The sequence below is a fragment of the Lates calcarifer genome, linkage group LG15, assembly GCF_001640805.2.
Source record: "Lates calcarifer isolate ASB-BC8 linkage group LG15, TLL_Latcal_v3, whole genome shotgun sequence".
In the NCBI taxonomy this organism is placed as follows: Eukaryota; Metazoa; Chordata; class Actinopteri; family Centropomidae; genus Lates; species Lates calcarifer.
In genome coordinates, this window is record NC_066847.1 from 3977509 (window position 1) to 4000051 (window position 22543).

A 22543-nucleotide genomic window follows, 5' to 3' on the forward strand; every position below is an offset into this window, starting at 1 on the left:
TCCTCCTGCCTTTTTATAGAGGATGGATGTACCATGTAGTCCTGGGAGGCTTTCATAAAAATCCAATTTCAGGGAGTCACGCAGAATGATCAATTTCATTATGTTCCAGCTCCTATAGAACGCCATTATTAGTGCTTATATTTCTCTTTCTTCTTCACTAGCTTACATTAATGGACGGAAGAATCAGTTTATTCATGAGAATGCTTTAAGGTCCACTTACTACTCACTGCACAGGTCCAGATTTTGTGCAGCTTTTCACTGATTTGATACCATGTGACACCTGATGTTCAGGCCCTCCTGCACTTGTTTTCACACCTCTGACAGTTGTAAACGACAGAAATCATCTCGTCATTGACTTAAACAAAATGAGACACACTGTCTTTCCTGCTCTGTGTTTTCTGACAGTGTGCTGTGTTGCTTACCTGGGTAGAGGCTTTCCTCAGAGGAAAAAGAAAGCTTTGTACTGGAACTATTAAACACACAGAACAATTGGGAGCATGTGTTATTCTCTCTCTCCCTTGCACACACACATATGAACACACATTCAAGATAAGACCTGACCTCACACACCATCAGACGGAGGCTTTCCAAACCAATAGCAGTGCCCAGGGGGGTTCAGCAAAAATGTGCTTAGAGATTGATTTCTCTATGAAGGTACAGCCCTGCAGAACGTCTGCATCACAAGAAAATGAAATATTGCAGCGACACAAGTAATACCCTTTATTGAAAGAACAAAGAATGGGATGACGCAAGCCAAGACGAACTGACTTGTGGGCCTCAAACCAAGTTCATTTGTATCTGCTGTGCTCATAATAGTTATTTAGCCCCTCATGAGATCTAATCTGAGTAGCACAGTTCTGATCTATTTTTCATTAACTCTTTTGTTCCCCTCTTTAAATCTATATTTGATGTTATGTAGCTCACCAGCAGGGGAAGAAGTGTTGGGGTTGCTCACATAAAGGGGCAATCCACTGATTTTACATATCAAAGTAATTTTATTAGTCACAGGGAGCACCTCTAAGCCTATGAAAACAGTTGTATGATGTCTTGTGTGGCTCTGGAGGGGCTTCATCTACTCTGAGAAAACAACTCAAGTGCCATCACTTGATTTATGGAAGTGCAATATTGAAATAGTGTCCCTTTGAAAGTAGCAACACCATGATATGAAAATACTCAGTTACAATGAAAAAATACTAAAATAATCAAAACTGTACCAAATAAGGAATTGTTAGATAATTCTGTCTGTTAAATAAACAATTAAACTACAGCTGATTAGCTTAGCTTAGCATAATGACTTAAAGCAGGTGGAAACAGCTAGCCTTGTTCTGTCCAAAGGTGCCAAAATCCACCCACTAGCACCTCTAAATCTCTCTAATTAACAGGGTATATCTTCCAGTTTGTGATTTTATGGTGCGATGTGTGCTGGACTATTAAATTAGTAACTTTCACACCTCCTGACCTTAGCTAACTGGCTGCTGACTTAGGCTTTATAGCATATTTATCAGATGAAAATGAAAGCGGTCTCAGTCTTCAAAAGTTCAATACATTCTTCTGAACTGTTTTGGGCGGCATGGTGGTGCAGTGGTTCGCACTGTTGCCTCACAGCAAGAAGGTTGTGGATTTGAACCCTAGCATGTCCTAAGTGTAGCTGATGGATGGATGAATTATACAAGTACCTCAAAGCTGTATTCACACTATGTCCAGAACTTGAGTAAATGTATTTTCCACTGCTGCAGTTCACTCATTTCCTCCTTTTTTTTACCATACATCTTTGTCTTGTACTTTTCATTTCCTGCTATGATTATCAATCATTCTGCTAAAAACAATCAAACACTGAACTATGTAATGGCCTACATGTTCTAATGGAACCTTTTTGACACAACTTCCTTTTGATTCTTCCAGCTGTGTCCTGTCGCCAGCTGGACGGGACACAGGCCGACATCAGTGAGTGTCTGAAATTCGCCAAGGCCATGCCTGCCATCACTCAGCGCTGTCAGCTCCCCTGCCAGGATGACTGCCAGCTGACCAACTGGTCCAAGTTCTCGTCCTGCACAGCTGACTGTGTGGGGGTCCGCACCAGAAAGAGAGCATTGATAGGTGAGAACAGAGAGTGGCGCAGCACATACAATGGGCTGTTGGTGTGAACTCTTTCAGACAAGCTTATTTGCACTGTAGTTTAAGTGTTGATGAGGTACAAGGCAGTTTGGGCGAGTAATGTCGGTGGGCAACACTCCAAGAGCCTCGCAGTAAAGTGAAACTCAAGGTCATAAATCTGTTCAGATAGTTCTTGCCAGCTAAATGCTCCAGTGGGATTAAAGCAACAAATCTGAAATAACTCCTCAGCCTTTGTTATCCATCAGAGTGTCCCCAGAGAGCTGCCCTGTGCATCACAGCCATAAAAGCAAAATGACAAACGCGTTAATGCACCTCCACAAGACGTTCCTCTGGGGTGAAAAGTCAACTTTAAACTGTGAGAAAATGGATTTGAATGGCTTTTATTTTCCCCTGATGTGAACGATTGTGCATCTTTTGACCCATTCACCTAAGTGTAATAGAGCAAAGAGGTCATGTAATGCATACAAACACTCCTTGAAGAGGTGGTTTAATTGTTCTTAGGTTTAAATCAGATAGGAGAGGGCATGGATTTTTTAGTTTTATCCAGAATCCTACAGCTACATTTTGGGAAAAGTTATCAGCACTATGTCAGATGTTGGCCAGTCCCTCACAGATACTTTTACCATTATTAGGCTTAGTAACCATAGCTCAATCCAAAGCAACGCCAAGACAACACAAATTTAGTTTCCTTTTAGTGGATAGGTAAAAGTGGAGTAACAGGTACAGATACCACATCTCATTTGTATGGGAAACAACTCCTAATGCCACAAGAAGAAAGTTTCTGTGCATTGATCAGTGATGCCTGACATGTCTGAGGATAAAAAATGTCAAGCTGTTTCAGTAAAAGATCACTCTGCATGAATCCATTTTGCCAGTGTAGTATCGTCAGGAGCTGCTGTTGCTGTCAGAGAGTACACTGTTTCAAACAAGGGCTTGAAAGTAGCCTCAGCACGTCAGGATGAGACTAACGGAAACAGAAATCCACCAACACCAGCAGACATGTGGAGTCACCACTCCTAAGGCAGCTTGGCTCATCTCTGTTCCTTTCCACTCCTCAGGGAGGAGCAAGAAAAAGGACAAGTGCAAGAACACGCAAATGTATCCCCTGAGTGAGACCCAGTACTGCCCCTGTGACAAGTACAACGCCCAGCCGGTGGGCAACTGGTCAGACTGCATCCTGCCTGAGGGAGGCAGAGTGGAGAGCATCCTGGGAATGAAGGTCCAGGGAGACATCAAGGAATGTGGACAGGGCTACCGCTATCAGGCCATGGTGTGTTACGACCAGGACAACAGGCTGGTAGAGACCTCACGCTGCAACAGTCATGGTGAGTACATATCCATGAGTGTGGGTTTCACACAGTTTGCTGCTTTGTCAGAAATATCCAATATAATCTAATATAATACAATACAAAGTTTTGACACATCCACCTGAGCTGCCATTCCAGTACCATGGAGGTAAATGATTTTTGTTTGTGGTGTTCACAGCATTGGAAAATTAAACACAAAAATAAACATACATAAAACATTCTTACACTCTGTATTTGGAGAATTCCATCAGTTTTACAAATGGTTTAAGGTATAAATTTTTTGCTTAAAACTGGACTTTAACACCCTCTCTTTGCTCAGGGATTTAACCTACTGCTGCAGAAATGACTCTGACATCTTACTAAAAATTTCAGAGTAGTTTGCCCACGGCTTGGGCAACATGAACTCATGAATTCCACTCGATCTTTGGGAAGCTGTAGAATGTATTCTGCTGAAAAGAATCCACACAGCACATAGATTTGTTGTTGTTCTTTTAAAAGGCAGGCAGCAGCACATATGAAGAAATTAATATATTGGACATAATGGTGTGATAAAATTAGGGGGTCCAGAGAGTCAAAATGGCGGTTTCAGCACCACCTCACTTAGCAGAACAGACTTAAAGACAGTATTTTAGAAGTCATTAAAATATTTTTCATTGGAAGAAATTGTCCCTGTCTAAACTATTGACTGAGTGTTATATGGATTATCCAGACCTAGAGATACTGTGTGAGAGAGAGATGTTGCTGTCGAATGACCTAGACAAATAAGACCAAAACTATTTGTATGGCTAACACTAGGTCAGTGAGAGAATATGTTTTTTCATAATTTGGTTGAACTGACCTTTTGAGACTGGCCTGTAACCCGTGAAGATGGAAGCAGACAGAAAGTCTTGGGTGTAGCACATTATGCAGCTAGATCAGATTCTTTTCCCTCACCAGCCTTGACTTCTCAGTTTCAGGTGAGAAATATACTGTAGCACATGGGTATTGCTGCAGATGCAAGAAAAACTTTTTGTTCTGCTAAATATTCATCTGAGGAGAAGGATTTTGTTTGTGCATGTACGAGAGCCCCTCCCATGGAGGCTAGCGACTCATTTTGAATGCCAGAGATTCCACATAAGGAGGCCTTTTTCCGGCACACTCCTGTCAGAATCATTTGTCTCCTCGTTGTAAGGTCTTATCTTAGATCCAAAATACTTCAAGCAAAGAATCTGGGCTCAGAAACTCGTTGTGAAATTGCTGTGAAATAGAATGCGGGAGATGTTCAAATGAATACATCAGTGTTGTGCATATATAAACATGGTTTTAGTCTCCTTGTGTGAGTCACAGATTCAGATATGCGTCAGTTAATCTGAGTGTGGGTGTGACAAGTGCGCATCGTAAAGATGGTGTTTGTGTGTGTTTGTGTGTGTGTTTGTCAGTTTCTGTGTATTTTTACACCTATGTGAATGTTTGTGAGTGTTATGTATGTATGTGAGTGTGTGTGCATCCATGCATTCATCTTCAAGCATCATTGAGCTTAGAAAAAAAAAATGTTCCTTGAGGTGCACACAAAAACAAAAACACAGTCATGAGGCTTGGCGTTAGTACATGTGAATCTCAAAGATATCGTTAAATCTCTCTTTTATTCCTCGTCATTCAGTCGCTCTTCCCTCGTTCTCTCTGCCACTCCCTCCTTCACTTTCTGTGCCATTCTCTCCACTGCAGCCATCATCACTTTTAATCTCGATAAAGGAGGAGACGTGGTCCTTCCACAACTCTGCAGCTGACACAATGCCCTCGGCTATGATGTCGATCAGGCAAACTGTGCCACTGTTATCTCTGTATTCCACAGACATCAACAGAAAAAAGGGGATTATCATTAAAAGTGCACGCTGATCTAAGCTTTGTGGTGTAGCTCACTCTTCAGATTGCCTCATTCCTTTTTGAGGGAGCGAGTATTATAAAGAGAGATAACCCTGAATGTTCTTGAGTGCCACTCCAAGTTAACGCAGTTGCAGCAATTTGAGGATCACGAAAATCAGAGAACAATGCATTAAAAAAGGATTTTGGAAGTTTGTATGTTATGTATTTTTTTTATCTAAATGGTCAAAGTTAAGCTTGACTACATTTAATTTATACATTTATTTAATGTTCAGCATCACAAGAAGCGACTAATATCCAAATGCCAAATTCCTGATTCTATTAATTCCCAGCAATAATTGCAGTGAGCCACAAGATGATCTAATTAGCGAGTTGTCATGTTGAATATAATCAAGGCAAAGTCACAACTGAGACAGTGGGGGTCGAGACTCAAGATCGAGCAACAGACTTACAGTAGCTCAAGACAGTGACTGAAATCCTGTTGGTCTGCCAAAATGGTGTGAGTCTAATTTTGTACCAGCAGAGTTTTCAATCTCATCTTGCCAAAAATATTAAATGAAGGCTACAATGATGTCTCTGCACGTATATTACATAAGGGTGTAACGCTTCTTCAGGGTTCTGTCTTCCTCTATCGCAATATAAGATTGTGGACATTTGTATTGTAGTTTTGGTCTTGGCTACAGAATTATTACACCCCTAGTATCAAAGTATACTAGTGAACTGCACTCGACAAAACACATAACTACCAGTAAAACAGTTCAGTTCAGATCTTTATTGTCCCACAAGAGGAAAATACACAGTGCAGATAGTCAAAACAAAACAATTTAGAAGAAAAACTACTTATACTGATAATACTGTGTAACCGCTTAACAAAATGTTACTACTCAACAAAAAATGTAAAAACGCATCAAAACATTTAAATGCCTGTTAAATATCACTGTATTGTGCCAAAGGCCACAGTGCAGTCACAGTAAATCTTGTAATAAGTCCCCTGTGACATCCTATATATTTGACATTACTCATACATTTCCTATATTCATGACTGTAAGTGACCCATTATGCTTTGACCTTTACTGTGACTTAATATTACAGGACGGCTCAGGGAGACTTGGCCTGGTCTCTGCAGCATGTGGTAAAGGAGGGAATGCAGTCACTGTGGGAAGCCATAAATGCTAAAGCTTAAAGCCAGACATCTTGCTGAGGACCTGTGAACCTGAGCAGAACTGCAGAGAACAGATTGCTTCGTGTGTGACGACCCACATTTGTAATAACAAGAGAAAGACACGAGAGTGTGTGTCGTATCATCGAGTGTATTCTGTTTTGAGTGTTACGACATGTCAGCAGTGTTCTGCCAAGGTTTGAGGACGAAGGTCGGTGTCTGATAAGGTTAGTCATGTACATGCAAAGGTCCCCGTGGCCTTTTTCCTGGAGGCTCTCTGCTCAGGTTTGAGCAGAGAGCCTCCAGTTATTCTCCCAGTTCCCAGGGATTAGGCTGTCTCCATTGCCATGGAGATGATTGTGCAGGGGGGTGTAACAGTCAAAAATCAGGCACTAATGTCGGAGCCCTGGAGCCAAAAGGTTCATATAAAGCCTCTCGGGCCAACCACCCATCGAGTGGGTGTAATTTAGTTTCAGAGGCTGACACTACGGTGACTCAGCCGGATTTTTTGACTCAGCCCAAATGGTGCCTGGATGTGTAATCAGGGAGTGCATCCAAGTGCCCAGCACCCCAGTGGGCCTGTAGTGGTGCAAAAAGAAAGTAAAAATATTTGAAAAAGTGACATTGTTAACTGCTGTGGGAATAAACATCAGCTCAGTAGTGTATAACCTCATGTGCATTTCCTCTGGCGTACTGTACTTCTCACCGTTTCATTTAAACTGGTCCCACCTAAAGCATGAATGTTAACAGCCAAAACACAAACATTTAAATGGTATAGATATTATATATAATAATAAATGCATATTAGTGTTCTAAACACATTGGGTCCCATCCAGTCCTTAATCCAGCTGTGCCTTATCGTCAAAACAGCCTCTACAGAGCTGAAAAATCTGGAATATGAGTTAAGAAAGTTTCTGGGAGGAATGCCAAGGATTCTAAGAAGTTATGGAGCTTCAGGGAATTTAGCAAATGGATTACTGTGCAGGTGATCAATCTTTTGCATTTGTTGTATTTGCCACATTAAGTGGTTGTCTTCTCCTTCTGCATCAATTTATCCCCTTCAAGTTTAGACATTGACCCAACGTGCTAGAAATACCAGTGGGTTTTTGCATGTGTAAAGAGAAAATAAGGAAGAATGCACAAAGCTGTGTTTTTATCATGTTATTAATAATAGTGAAGATTAATTTAACACATCATCTGTTTAAACAAGGTATCTTATGCCTAATTACTTTAATACAATGTTTGCAAAATTATGTTTTGAACAAAACGTTGATTGATTTTGGTCGTTACTGCATAGCTTGTTTACTAGAGGCGTTTCAACACAAATCCCATTTATCACTGAGATGTTCAAGAGCTGGCTGGGCAGTGAAATTGTTAACATTTCAGGTGAAGAGGGGCAGCAGTTAGGAGAGCTTCCCACAGCGGTGACAACTGCTTTGGGAAGTGCAGCAGGAGCTTGTGCCAGGCTGCAAGTTGACTTCTAAAGGCAACAGGAGTGATCTCCTACCTGGACTCAGTCCAAAAGCCTCACTGAGAGCCTGGCAAGACACCTAACAAGTTTATGTCAGTTGAACTGCAAGTGAACTGCAGGCTGTGGTGCTGAAGCTTTTGCACAGAGTGAAATTCAAGTGACAGCTTCAGTGATTTAGAATGACTGGACTCGACTGTAGGCGCTACAGTGGGAGGTCAGAGGTGATGAAGCTTATTTCAAAACCTATGCTGAACTCAGCAAGGTGTTGATGTAGATGCTGATCTGGACTAAGGGGCTCCAGAGTGTAAGGAGGTCAGTCAGAAGTGTGCGTGTGTGTGTGTGTGTATGCATCTGTATGGATGTCACTGCGTATTTAGTTGGTGCCAAAGTGCTGCCAGGACTCTAGCCTTGACTGGATTAAACAGACTTTTTTATTTTCTAATCATATTAGCTTTAATGCATCTTACTGCTTAGTTTTGGGCCAGTGGAGTGGGCAACAAGATCACCCTTCAAATGTCTACTTCAGCCGAGCCAAGCTGAAAACCAGTGTTTAAGCTCCAACTTTCCATCTAGCTAAGTCGTCTTTGAGCAGGATGCTACCACTTTTGGGAGCAGTCGACTGTAGATGTCAGAAAGAGGGCAACAGAAAAGTAAAATGACACAACTCGTAGGACTGTGACATTACTTTAATTTTAAGAAAACTCAGGTTTGTTTGGTTTTGGTCACCAGATTGACAAACAGCTGATAAGACAATATTCAAACCAACATTTATGATGTTTGTGGCTGGAGAAGAATGAACGCCCAGTTCTCAGTTTGAATTAACAAACACTCGCCTTTTTCTCACATGCTTTACAGTCACTTCCTAATTATGGAGCCAAAGTCATCAGTCCACCTACCAAACCAAAGGCTGGAACTGGTTGAAAGAGACGCTGACCTTACAACAAGTAAACATTCTCTTAGACCACAGCGGGGGAAAGAAAAAGACTAGATTAAATCATCTGAAAAAATGTCAAAGTTCAACTTTTTTTTGCAACTTTTGACCAGCTTGGTCATCGACTAAGTGCACATTCTGGATGGATTACTTTGCAGCAAATGCCTTAAATCTGCTGTTGCAGTCATCAAGCATAAAGTGATTGTCACAGCTGCAAGGGTTATTTATTTATTTTATTGCAGTGCTATTTTGGGTCTGAACATGGCCCCACAAGGCTTTGAAACTGAGACATCACTTGTTCAAATCGGTTATAGGACAAACTTAGGAGCTGTGAACGAAGAATACAAATGACTGCCACTTTCTCCTCTAGTCATCCTCCATTTGCTCAGACAGAGCTCAGTGGCCAGCACTGTATACCTGTTGTTGTACCTGACAGCTCTGTATGTCAGTGTGAGGCATGATGGTGCTACAGAGAAACATACGTGCTCAGCAAGACTTTTCCCAGTTTAAAAAAAGTGAGAAAAATACTCACATATACACTGACAAACATTGATTTGTAACGTCTGACTAGCTTATGTGGGATTCCGCTAAAATCGTGGGAAGTGTGTTTTCAGCAAGCCCATCAGTCAATGTAGCACCACATGTCTCTGAGTAAAATGCAAAGCAGTCTGAAGAGAGCCCACATCAGGAAGAGGAAGTGGTTAGGCACCCAGTGTGACACTCCACTTTCCCGGCTCATTCACCTCATCGATTTTCTTAATCAAAGGCTAAACTGATTTACAGGCCAGAGCTGTTACATAAGCCTAAAAACTGTATCAGGTTCTGATCTCTCTCTCTCTCTTTCTCTGTTTCAGCAAGTGAAAAAAAATTTGGAAAAATGTTCAGAAGAATAATCTCTTTCAACACATTTGACCTGCATGCACTGGCAAAAACAGAGGAAATCACTGCCCAGAGAGGGAGAAAGATCCAAAAAAACACAAGTAACAAGCAGAGTGAGATGGTTAAAATCACCCCTGTTGACTGTGTCATGACCCTGTAAGCTGCGGAAAAATAGATTGAAATAATGAAGCTTGCCGCCAGACTCAACCACTGCTTTGCTAGATTTTTTGACTTTTATATAACAGACCATAAAATTGGGCCTTTGACTGTGGGCCCTGTTTCCATTCCACTGGGCCGAAAATCAATAAGTGCATTTAGATTGGTTTGTGAAGTATCGGTTAATAGTTTTGCTGTGCACTCTTACAGCTGGGCATTTTCCCCGTCCAGCATTTAAAGAGTTCTTGAACTTTAGTGGTCGTTTGTTTGATTGAAAAGGAAAAAAAACCTGAGCTTTGGGAATTAGGACAAATGGAGGTTCATAAAAGATAAAGAAAACAGGGTTCTTCCAGGGGATTCAAGAACCAGCTCAGGCTCTAATGCGGTTACTCTCAACCTGTGAGGCTGAAATCCTGTGGGTAGCATGCAGAGAAAAAAGGTGAATGCTTTTTCCTCCTGAAATAATTGGTAATTCAAGTACCCTGAAAAGTGTCATCATTTTGTCTTTCAGTGTTTCCTGTAAAAGCTCTCAAATCATCATTCTGTTCAGTTTACAGGTGAAAAGCCAAAAACCAGAGTCACCATCATAAAGATTTCTGCACAACATCCTGAGTTGTTTGTCCTCCTTTCAGGTTATATTGAGGAGGCGTGCATCATCCCCTGTCCTTCAGACTGTAAACTAAGTGAATGGTCCAACTGGTCACGCTGCAGCAAGTCCTGCGGCAGCGGGGTCAAAGTTCGCTCCAAATGGCTCAGAGAGAAACCTTACAACGGTGGCCGGCCTTGTCCCAAACTGGACCACATCAACCAGGTAAAGACTCGGAAGCTTTCTGGAGCTTGGTATTGAAGCGTGAGCAGGAGATTGAGATAAAACCTGCAGCTGGTTTTCTGCACACCTTGAATATTTATGAACTGTGCAACAGTATATTTATACTTATTACAAGTGTAATACATATACATATCCAACACAGGAGAGAGAGAGAAAGGAATTAATTATTAATGAATAAAAAGAATAATTTGCTTTAGTCTGCAGAGCCTTCCTTTACCTTCCCCTCATTATTGCTGCTCTGGTTTTTTGCTGAGCAGCGACAGTACAAAAAGCAAAGAGTGCTATAAATGGATCCCGTCCACCATATTAATGCCCCAACGTGTGCCAGTTGATTCCGTAAGGTTTCCATGATTTGCAGAAATGAAATGCTTTCCAGGCCTATGAGTATCAGCAGATGCAGATTAGGGTTGTGTTGAACTATGCCTGGCAGTGTGTGTGTGTGTGTATGTGTGCCTATCTGTATCTGCTAAGTTTACACAGGTATTTATGCCAGAGGCTTTTCTGATTATGTCCTCTTGAATGTTGCATTAATCATAGGTTTTGCACTATATGAACAGTTGGCATGTGCTCATTAATCCATCTGTCTCCTTTTAATCCACCCCAATGCTCGCTGGATATGACTCATTGCTACAGGCCCAGGTAAGATCTGCTTTTCTCGGCTATTTGTAATGTAGTCACAGATGTTATGTGTCACTGATGTCAGTGGGTCACCTACAGATAGATGTACACAATCACAATATCCTCACTGTAAGTAAACAAGGTACTATGGCAGATGGGAGTTTTATTTATACAGACAGTTCTCAGAGGCAGAGCTGCTCTGGGGGCAGAAATAATCTTGTTGGCAGAGTTAAACCTCAGAGAGCTGAATCACTGCGTATTAGGCAAAACTTCACTGACAAACTTGCATGGCTAAGACAAAATATATCTGAACATATAAATGTTCTCCTCTTTGCTGTGATTGTCACTTAGCTCCACCTATCAAGGTTTTATCTAGATGTAAAACTGAAACTACATTTACCACTAAATCTGTAAAGCATCTGTAAAGTGTAAAGCACACAAATAAGGTTATTATGTCTTCAGGTATATGAGGTGGTGCCCTGCCAGAGCGACTGTAATCAGTATGTGTGGGTGGCTGAGCCATGGAGCGTGTGGAAAGTCAGCAATGTGGACCTGAAAGAAAACTGTGGCAAAGGAGTCCAGACAAGAAAAGTCCGGTGTGTATTAAATTGTTCTTTTGTCCTTCTATTTGTCTCTAGGAATTAGATGTAATGTCTATTAGTGCTGTTATAATTACTTGTTCTAGTTCTTTTTTTAACATCTTTTTTAATGTTATTGTAGTTTGAATGTAGCTTTTTTAACTTTTTTGTTTACATTCTGTATCTTTGATAGGATTGATAGAATAATTGGTTTATTTACAGCAGCTGGAAAAGCTAAGCTAAAGAAATGAGACATATCCAAACTTGTATTCAAATGAATGTGACTAACCTGTGTTTTTGGCTGTAATATCGAGGTAGAAAATTAAAACAACCTCAACTTAATTTGAGGTATGTAATTCAGCTTGTCCATGTTAAGGCTGCCTGTGTTTGCATTACCCTCCATCGCCAGGAGCTTATGGTTTTTTTCCCCATGAAACTGACCGTCTGTTATCCTGAGCGTGAGAAACACATACTGTAGGTTGTCCAATATCTCATGAAAACCTGCCAACTCCATTTCCACTTAATATACAGTGTCTCTTGTGTTCTCTAGAACAGAACATCATCTTTCCTAAAATAAGGTCTAATTCAGTGTGTTTGTTGACCCATCCCACAGGTGCATGCTCAACACCATAGACGGCCCCTCGGAGGCCGTGGAGGACTACCTGTGTGACCCAGAGGAGATGCCCCTGGGGGCCAGGGAGAGCCGACTTCCCTGCCCAGAGGACTGCGTTCTCAATGACTGGGGCCCCTGGAGCCGCTGCAGCCTGGTGAGAGCTGAACCCAGATCAGAAAGCTCAGCTGTTCAGCTGTCTGGCACAGAAGAGATATGGGAACGTCAGAGTTCTGTGAAGCCCACTGAGATTTATCTTGATATCTTTTTCTTGTCAGAAATATTTTCTCTGAGGTTCAAGGAATTTGAAGCGTAGCCACACTGTATTATTGTGAGCAGTGTGTGAATCTTTGTCAACAGGTTATTTCTTGTCCACCAAGGAGGAATAAAAGAGATATATGAACTGGGAAGCAGGAGAAAAATGGCTTATATATCACCTATATTATACTGTACTCTCTCTGCGTTCAGCAGGGAAGGAAGAAGATTTATGGTAAAGACTCAGAACTCCTGAGCAGGTTTCTGAATTTACATTTAGCAACACACACATAACACACCCTACAGCAGAAGTGATGTTGTGGCACACATAAAGCTGAAATATTACCTCTAGTTTGCAATCATCAAACACAAACAGTGAAAATAATTAGTTACATTTTCAAAGAATATTGATTTATGATGACACACTGAGAGCTGCCAGGCATTTAATTCATACATGTTCATTTCATCCTCACAGTTGATGTTAAAATGAGCAGGAAATGAGACTTTATCTTCTCCACATCAGAACCTGAAAGACCTTTTCCACCTCGGTGTAAAATATGAAGTCTTTGCAAATTGAGATTTGCTAAAGAGACACCGACCCCTGATTTCATCACAGCCGCAAAGCACACACCCAGAGGCTGTAGCATGTACGCAATCTTCATTCTCACTTCTGAAAAAACATGTAAGGTGTCAGAACATCCTGTTCGGCTCCTCCGCCCCGACGCCTCCGATTCGTGGTAAAAAGCCATTTTAACTGCACTGGTTTCACCTGCTGTTCTCACAGCAGCACCCTGCCCATTGTTAATCACACCCCATTCTCTCCCAAAGTGTTTGACACACCGACTTCCCACAATTCCAATCTCGACATGGAGTCTGCAGCGGCACCAGCGGGGCATCTCGCATGTTTTATTCATCGTGCCAGCGATGGAGTTTTTCAAAAGGCTGTCATTTTCTCCCCCAACTCTCTTCTGTGCAAGCAATGACTGTGTAGAATCTGGTGGTTTACCACTCCTGCAGAATATCCATTTCAGCCGTCCTGTCATTTCCTGCTGGAAAAAATCGAATTCCACATACTGGGAATCCCTAGGGACCGGGCCTGTGCTCATGCTGGGTGAATGTCTTGACAAGAAATCTTAATTGAATTGTGGCCCAATAAGCTGGGAATTAATCCAGAAGCAGGCAAATTCAGAGTTATCTGCTTTAATGTTCAATACATATGGGCATCAGTGTGGCAGGAGCTCTATGGTTTTGTTCCAATTCATGGATATGTCTGAATTCAGTTGCCTGCCTAATCGTTTACATGTTCTAAAAGCTGCAGATTTTGATGTAGAGTCTTTGTTTCTTTGTTTTCAGCCCTGCACCAGAACCAACAGTCGAGTGCGGACGGCGTACACCCTCCGATCGCCCAGTGTGGGGAGGCAGTGTCCAGACACGAATGATAAGGAGCCCTGTAGCCTGAACCTCAACTGCTTCAACTACTTCTACAACATCACAGGTAAAGGAAAAACTGGAGAATGTAAAATATTATAGTGTCTTTATAACATTGCAGTGGGCAAGAGTGACTAAGCTGAGTTTCCTCCTCTCTGTGAGGTCACAGAAACAGTTTGTTTGTGGCAGATGTGTGTCTCCTCAAAAGGGCAATACTGTACGTGCTTTGTACTTAAGATGGAGCAGGGTTTTGGGATGGTGCCATGAATGTGTCAGGTTAAATGTTTGTCCAAATCATCAATATGAAAACACTCTTGAAATGGAGCTTTAAAGCTGAACATCGCTGCGAACTGCCTCCATTTCAGAATGAGCTCCTCATCTGTTTTAACAGCATGACAAGCAATCAATAACGAACTCATCTGTTTCTTTTATTTTCAACAGCCTTATCACCTCTGTTTCTTCACAGAAGATAATTGCAAACCTTGCAAGGTTTTATCAAACCTTGTGTTGTGTAATGATGTTGTTATGTTAATGGAGCTCTTTTGAGTCTCACAGCTGCTCTTTCCAAAGCTCCTCTCTGATCACAGGCTAATTTTTTGTTTGTTGGTTGTTTTATTGCAGCGTAGCTCCACTTTTCAAGGAAAGGATGAATGGGAACACATTAAGTTTTTTCCGCTATTAAAGCCTGGAAGATGCCAAGTACAAGTAAAATGTTTAACTGCTAGCCACTGTGGGTTAAGTGCCTTGCTCAGCGGCACCTCTGAGAACAGAAAACACATTTTTGATTTACTTTAAACAGAAAGATTTCCAAAACCACTCAGAGATTTGAGCTGGCAGCCTTCCCGAGCTTTTCTCTCTAATCTGCAGGATATCACACCTCCATATCATGTGTCACAGAGGCTACTCCCTCACATTTCATTCTGGAAACTGTAACAAACTATCTCAATACAAATAAACAAAAAGAGAGGGATTGGCAGCGTTCCCATGTTTCACTTGTTGTGTTGGCTTCAATGCTGCTGCCCCACATTCTCAACCAGCCCACCCTCCCGTCTTCCTTTTGTGTTGTTACACTGGGAGATGTGACATATAATCCGTACTGCTGGGTTCACAGTGGCACACAGGCATCCCAGGGTATATGTACATAATATACAAGCAGAGATTATTATTGGGTAAAGCGCTCTTTTTTTCCCCCACTGTTGATGCTGAGACCATCCAAGCTGCTCCTTCCCTCAATGTTCTCCTTTTCTTGCTGCCTTTCTCTCTGCCTCTTACTGTCGCTCTTTCTTGTTGCAATCTCCCTATTTTCAGTCCCCAGAGTGCCACAAAGCTCCACGGCAGAAGGAGACACAATTCCCCGAGTTGAGCTTGCAAACGAGCTCACTGCAGCTAAAAACAGCCACTCATCTTTGTCAGCGGATGGCACACCTCATGAGTGATACCTCAGCCTCCCTGTTGTTACAGAGTGTTTTTTTAACAACAGCATGCACACTGTGGTTTTAAAGGCATTGGCACCCAAAGTCAGGAATAAAATGTTCTCTTTTTACTTCACAGATTTTTTTTTTTTTTTTTTTTTTTTTGGAGGGGGGGGGAGTTCAGCCTCTTGCAGCTCTGAAACTGTCTGGTGAGGGTTACTGAGGAAAACTTGTCATGATGTTGCTTTTAAATCCCGGTTACTTTTCAGAGGAAGGAAACTTAAATCTGACCGCCTGCCCACCCAGCGCGCTTATGATGCTAGCATAAAAAGGACACTGATGCCAGCCAGCTTTATTGGATTTAAGTGAGCGGTTTTAAACCTTCAATGACCTCTTTGCTGACAAAGCAATCATCTGTTATCAACAGTGATCTTTGCCAGACAGAAGCCGTTTAGACTCAGACTCCAAACAGACAACAAATAAACACACAGACTGATTACTTTAAAGCTGTGGCAGAAAGGATGGCAGAGGGAGAAGTGTGTCATGCAACTAAGGTAATGAGCTGAAGTCAAACTTACAGTATGGTAAGTACAAGGCACGCTCACCATTCTGCTGAGTCATCTGGGTGCCTTAAGTGGTTTAATTTGTATGCATGACACGTCCCTCCTAAAAGATGCATCCAGATACAGAGGAGTGAAGTAATGAAAATTTTAGTCTATGTCAGCAGAGTAGCTGGTAATTAATTCGATATTGTTGCACAGTGTCAATACACCTTAAAAAATTAATTCATGTTTTATAGAAGAAAACTTGGTCTTCGTGCATCCTGGGAAACATTGTATATCAGCATGTAAAACCTGAAGCTAAACAATGTTCAAAGTAACATGAGTGCGACAGTGCATTTCTGTTTACGCTTAAAAAAAAGCTAAGATGCACCACAGTTGTTTCTCACTGTCTGGGATGTATTCATTCAACAAGCATCTGAACACTTTTGAATAGCGTGTCCTTGTGTTTTCTCGTGGCACATCATCCCACTCCAACTGAAAATACATCCAACTACAGAAGCAGAACACTAGTTGAAATGCTACTTGCTTGTAGCTTGAATACATTTCCTGCTCCCGTCTAAATCATGGCTCCCTCTCACCTGCCTTCCAACTCTGGTGGCACCCAGGGTGGTTATATCAACAGCAGCAACCTGCTGAACACTGGCAAATATTTGTTATGTGTGGTAAAGTTATGAGCTGGCAGGTAACAGTTATAATGTGAGGGTAATGCACCACTGCAAAATGAGGGTGGAGAATGTCTGTATCAGGCGTGAATAATGTTTTATTTTGTTTGTAGGTGCATGTAATTTTGGTTTCTGTTTGGGTTCAGATCTAATCATCTGCGACGTAGAATGCAGCTATTTTCAGTGAAAAAGCTCCTAAACTTGCTATGTGGTAGCATCAAGGGGGAGACAGAGACGGTTAGCATATGGAACAGCTAATCAAGCCATACATTTTCCTCAGGAGTTGAGAGAGACCAAAACTAATCAGTATTGGACTTTATCAGATGGACACAAACATGACCTCAAAGGAATGTTAATGTTGCTCCATATTCGTTGGATGTGTAAACAAATAACTGTTCGCTAACACATGAATAAATCAATAAATAAGGCAGCATCAGGGAGGCCTCGAACAGTGACACATTTCCATACTGACACATTTGAAAGAGTCTTCTCGCACAGTCTTAGTTACATAAAAATCACTGTTACCACACTTTGAAATAAAAATGGTCAAATAGCGTGCCATTTTAGTAGTCAGTTTTCAGACCTGAAAGATTTTCATCCTGACTTACAGTTTACTCATGATACTCAAGATATGGGCTCAAGACTTGACTTTAGACTCGTCTTAAAGGACTTGAGATCTGATTTGGACTTCAAAAGCTCTGGTGTATGCTTTTAATGGGAAATGAGCTTTTGTTGCACTGTGTTGCAGTGTGTTGGATTTTCTTTAATGACATTTATTAGAGTTATTATAAAGCAGATACAATTCGTGATGGAAAATAGATGCTAATTGTTCACGCATATTTATTCAACCTTTCATTATGTGGTGTTGTTCATTGTTCCTTGGGTGAAAGCTGACAATACAGTAGCTCAGAAAGCCCTGAGGTTGTGGTTGGCGTGTGATTTTCCAACGTTGAAATGTTTTGCAGAACCAACCAAGAAACAGTAGTACAGTAGTAGTAGTAGTAGTACTCCATGTGATTTTAGTTGACAGTTCCTGTGCTGCTTGTAACATGAAAGAATCACTTAAATGATGCTCAGTGGTCAGTGCTACAGGACTGGCCTGGCACCAACAGACCTCTGTCATGTTCAAGCACTCTGAGTAAACTTTATATTGGCAGTTTTATGAGCATTAACTGCCAAAAGTAAATATGAATCTGTTTTGCTTCCCCTCAGACTGGAGCACGTGTCAGCTGAGTCCTAACGCCGTCTGTGGGAGCGGCATCAAGACCCGGATGCTCGACTGCGTTCGCAGCGACGGAAAATCGGTCGATATAAAATTCTGCGAGGAGGTGAGACCTGCAAACAATTCCTCAAGTGTTTTTTTTAATTTCTGTTTTGTTTCTTGGGCAGTTTCTTTGTTTGACGCACTCATTTTTCTTAATGACTTAATCACATCACACATTACAATATATTACCGTACCCTTCCAGTACTATTAGACCCACAGCAACATTAAATATTCAGAAGTATTCCCATGCAGAGATTGTTGTCGTCGCTTCAGGCTGAGTGTTTTATTCATTCATAATGTGTCTCGGCTCCCTGTAATTGTAGCCGGCGGGCTGTGGCAGAGCTGCCCCCACAGCTATTTAACCCTTGGCCCACTTCATCATCTGGCTCATTCACAAAAACACATTGTGTCAGGATGGCTTTCAAAGCAGCTTCAATATTCCAACTCTGCTGGCCTGATGCTGCTCAACACAGTCTTTCCCCTGCCAGAGCAAAGGCCTCTGGGAGTTGTATTGCTGAGAGGTCAAGCTGCTGTCTGGCTGTAACAGATTGAGTGTTGCCATGTCTGTTTGTCTGTGTTGTGACAATATGTCATGAATTACCCGCCTTTCATTTCCTAAAAATGCTGCAGCTGAACTTGGAGAAGAAGTGGCAGATGAACATCTCCTGCGTGGTCGAGTGTCCCGTCAACTGTCAGCTGTCAGAGTGGTCGGCCTGGTCAGAGTGTTCACAGACCTGTGGACTAGAGGGTAAGATTCATCATATGAAAGATGTTGCTCAGTACTGTGATCCGCTAAAATTGTGCAAACATTGTTGACATTTGGCTGACATTTTTATCTCGAGCAGTTTCCGGGGTGATCAAAGGACTGACAGGACTCACTGGTGGCATGAAGAAAATCTGTGACCTTTTACTAACAAGACATCCTTAAACACTAGGTCACTTTCATCATCAATTAAGCATCATCTTACAATTATGACTGAACTGAAATGTACTTATACTGCACTTTGTGTACAATAATGAGATAAAACCACAATAAAAGCAAAAGCCAGAGTGAGCGAAGTAAACCAAAGTAAAAACAAGCTTACTTACCTTAAATGATTAATTTAAAAAAATAATTAATGGAGATTATAAAGTTACTAAAGATACCAAATATGTATAAAATGATGCACATAAATTCAAGAATATTTCCATTTTTCCAACTAAAGGGAAGAACTGTATGTTAAGGTATTGAAAGGTCGACAACATGACAGATTTAATATCTATAATTTGCCTGGCATGATCTCACCTTCATTCAACATGAACGCATCAACAGTGAGGGTGAATATGTCAAATGACAAGGGTCACATCTTCCGAGTTGTGCATTACGTTGTTAATGTGAGGAGGCAGACTTTTATTTACTTTTATTATCATGCTTCTCATTATGTCGCCAGCTAATTATTAGAGTGAGAGATGCTGTAGCTCAGAAAGCCCTAATCACTTGATTTAGTGACAGAGAGGTTGTGAGTTGAATTCCCAACTACATCTCTAAATATATATGCAGACTCCTAAAATAAAATAAGCTTGTTCCTCTGACTTTTATTGACTGATAGAATAGAATTTACAGAATGCAACGGAGTCGACTTTATTATGCTCAGTGGTCAGCACCACAGCTGTGAAGCTGCCACTCCAAGTGTTACATGCATACATGTATGCATGGATGGATTATTGATTAGACCTAAAGGGCAGAGATCCAGGAGCCCAAGGGGTCACGGGGCTCCAAAGCCAGAGCCTCTGTGTGAGGTTAACATTTTCTATTGGGCAGACCTCAGCTAAAAGTAGGGACGTCCTGATTCCTTTTCCTTTTTGTTTCTTTTTTTTTGATCCTGATCCTTATCAGAGTAATTTAATATTGAGTATTACAGCTGCATACAAAGGCTACAGTAACATTTAATTAAGATGCAGGAAAATTAGTAAAGAAGCAGTTTATATCAGAACAGAAGAACAGCTCTGCATCTCAGGCTTCCTCTGATAGTTTCCTTTACTATGTGGAAAATGCACTATAATATTTAGTATGATATCTGCACAGAGAAATGTCCATGTAAATCTGCTGTGACAGGAAGCTTTGAATAGGAGTTGGACAACCTGTCTTTATCTCAAGTAAGAACTAAATACCAAAGTCCAGGTGCAGTTTTTCTAACACCAGCAGTGGACAGTTCTGGTTCACCTTGCAAAATGTCACTGAAAGAGACACAAAATAACTACGAATGATGGGGCTCATAATAATATTGTGTGGGGGACCTTTTACATGTCTGTACCCAGGGTCTAATTGTCCTATAATCCATCCATGCATGCATAAATGTAAAGTAGGAAGAATATAGCAAAAACATGAAGGTCTGGAGGAGCACTTTGACATATCACCAGTCACAGGTGTGTTTGTCAAGGGTGTACTAATTACTAAATTCCTGTGCATGTGTGTAACTCCACACCAAAGTACCAAAGCATAAAAAAGGCATGCATGCTCAGCAAAACATACTTTTGTAACTAAAAAAAAAAGTCCTGTATCCAACACTTCCTGCTGGAGGTATTTGGCCAGAAAAATTCACAAAAGCAAAAGGGAGGAAGTGTTTATTTAAGAGAGAGTGATTGCATTACAGACTTTGCCAAATGACCGGTGAAAATTTGTTCTCCTGTTTGCCTGGCTGTTGTTCCGGCAGTTCACACAATTGATTCTGTCCCATTACATCTTCCTGCTCCTGGGGGCTGTGGGGAGTACTTTGAAGAAGAGGCTCTACAGCAATAGTTGCTAAATCACAAGGAATAAGATAAAAGTTTAAGAAAGGCTAAAGGAGCCAGAGGGGATCTTATTTGATGTGTGTGTTTGTGTGTGTGTGTGTGTGAGTGTGAGTGTGTGGGATGTTCTCTTGTTGGAACAGGATATGAGGTTGTACAGTTTGTGTGTGGGAAGGCTGGTTTGTGTTTTATGTGCTGAAAGATGTCGTAGGTTGGAAAAGGTGCATTCTGAGGTGAGCAGATTGTTGGCTAGGCGGTGTGAAAATGAAAGTGGGATATGCAACAAATGAAAGGTTCTGAGATTTGAGAGTGGGCGATGTAAAACAGGTAGACAGGAAGGTTGCATTTTCAAATGAATGTGTGTGTGTTTGTATGTGTGCGCGCGGTGGGCTTTTGTGTTGAGTTTTTTTAGTTAATTCATAGCATCAATTCTGCACTTAAATCAAACAGTCTCTGAAGGTGTTAGCTGCTGTGATGTATTGGATTCATTTAAAGGGAGTTTGCTGATTGATGTGGAAGAAAAGCCATTTTAGTCAAGTGGACCAAGAGTCAATCAAGACGGTGGAGAGCAAGTGCTGTGTTTCAGGCTACTTAGAAAACCCTGCTCTGTAAAGTGAAGTGCTCTTGTGTGCAGTAAGATTAATTTAAAGCATTCAACACAAACATGCATTTAAAATGAGTTGTTTACAGAAGGAATGGATGACTGCAGTGTGGTGAACCACAATGGTCACTGCATGTGTCAAATCTGTTTGCATTTAGTTCATTATGAAGAGAACACAGCCACATCACACTCTGTGTAATTGTATTATTTTAGACAGAAATCCAAACCTCTAAAGGTGCAGAAAATAAATCACTGAACATTTATTTTAGTAAAGCACAGTACTCCAGTTACTAGCACGAAGAATCTGTCAGAGAGCATCCTGTTGTTGTTGCTTTTCTAGCTTAAATGGTCCTTAATTTTATTTATTTAGATGATAATTGTTTTATTGCACAATGTCCTTTACAAACAGTTGCTTAGTGTAACCATGGCAATCCAAGTAGAGCATGAAAAATTCCTCTTAAAATAAAAATCTAGAAGAAAATACACAAATATCAAAGGGTAATAATACACTGATGATGTCTCTTCTGTGTGTGTTTTCTCCAGGTAAGATGTGGCGGAGGCGCTCGGTGGTTCAGCCCTCTCAGGGCGACGGCCGGCCCTGCCCCTCTCAGATGGAGCAGTGGAAGCCCTGCCCCGTCCGACCCTGCTACCGCTGGCAGTACAGCTCCTGGTCCGAGTGTCGGGTGGAGGTGGGTCAATAAATCATAACATTATACCCTAATCCAGGGACATTAAATAATAATAATTGCATTGACCTCTGTCAGCTACAAGAAATGCAACTTTGACAGGTCCCTGGCTCAGCTGAGATCAATACACATATGAGTTTGAGCCAAAAAGTGGATTTCTGAAGACAGAAATCTCAGCATCTGGCAAAAAATAATGGAGTCTTTAGTATTGATGAACAACCTCATCGACAATCTCTGCTCATACACTTATTTTGAGAGATGGACAGTAAAAATCAATCTAATGCACCTTTAATGCTGATACATTACTGCAAACCAAATGCCTTCGCCAAGAAATTTGGCAGCCTCTGTACTTCATTTTGCATTGTGTGCCATCAGGTCAGATTATTAAC

At 41.3% G+C, this 22543-nt stretch overlaps 1 protein-coding gene across 1 annotated transcript in view; it reads left to right on the top strand.

Annotated features, from left to right (window-relative positions):
• The window catches only part of LOC108883217 (thrombospondin type-1 domain-containing protein 7A), a 135093-nt gene that overhangs the window by 86936 nt on the left and 25614 nt on the right, over positions 1-22543 (top strand). Inside the window, 10 exon segments of the mRNA XM_051075926.1 lie at positions 1903-2097; positions 3174-3440; positions 10511-10689; positions 11341-11346; positions 11788-11921; positions 12517-12670; positions 14122-14263; positions 18046-18161; positions 18729-18846; positions 22012-22157. Of these exon segments, the coding sequence (XP_050931883.1) occupies positions 1903-2097; positions 3174-3440; positions 10511-10689; positions 11341-11346; positions 11788-11921; positions 12517-12670; positions 14122-14263; positions 18046-18161; positions 18729-18846; positions 22012-22157 (1457 nt within the window).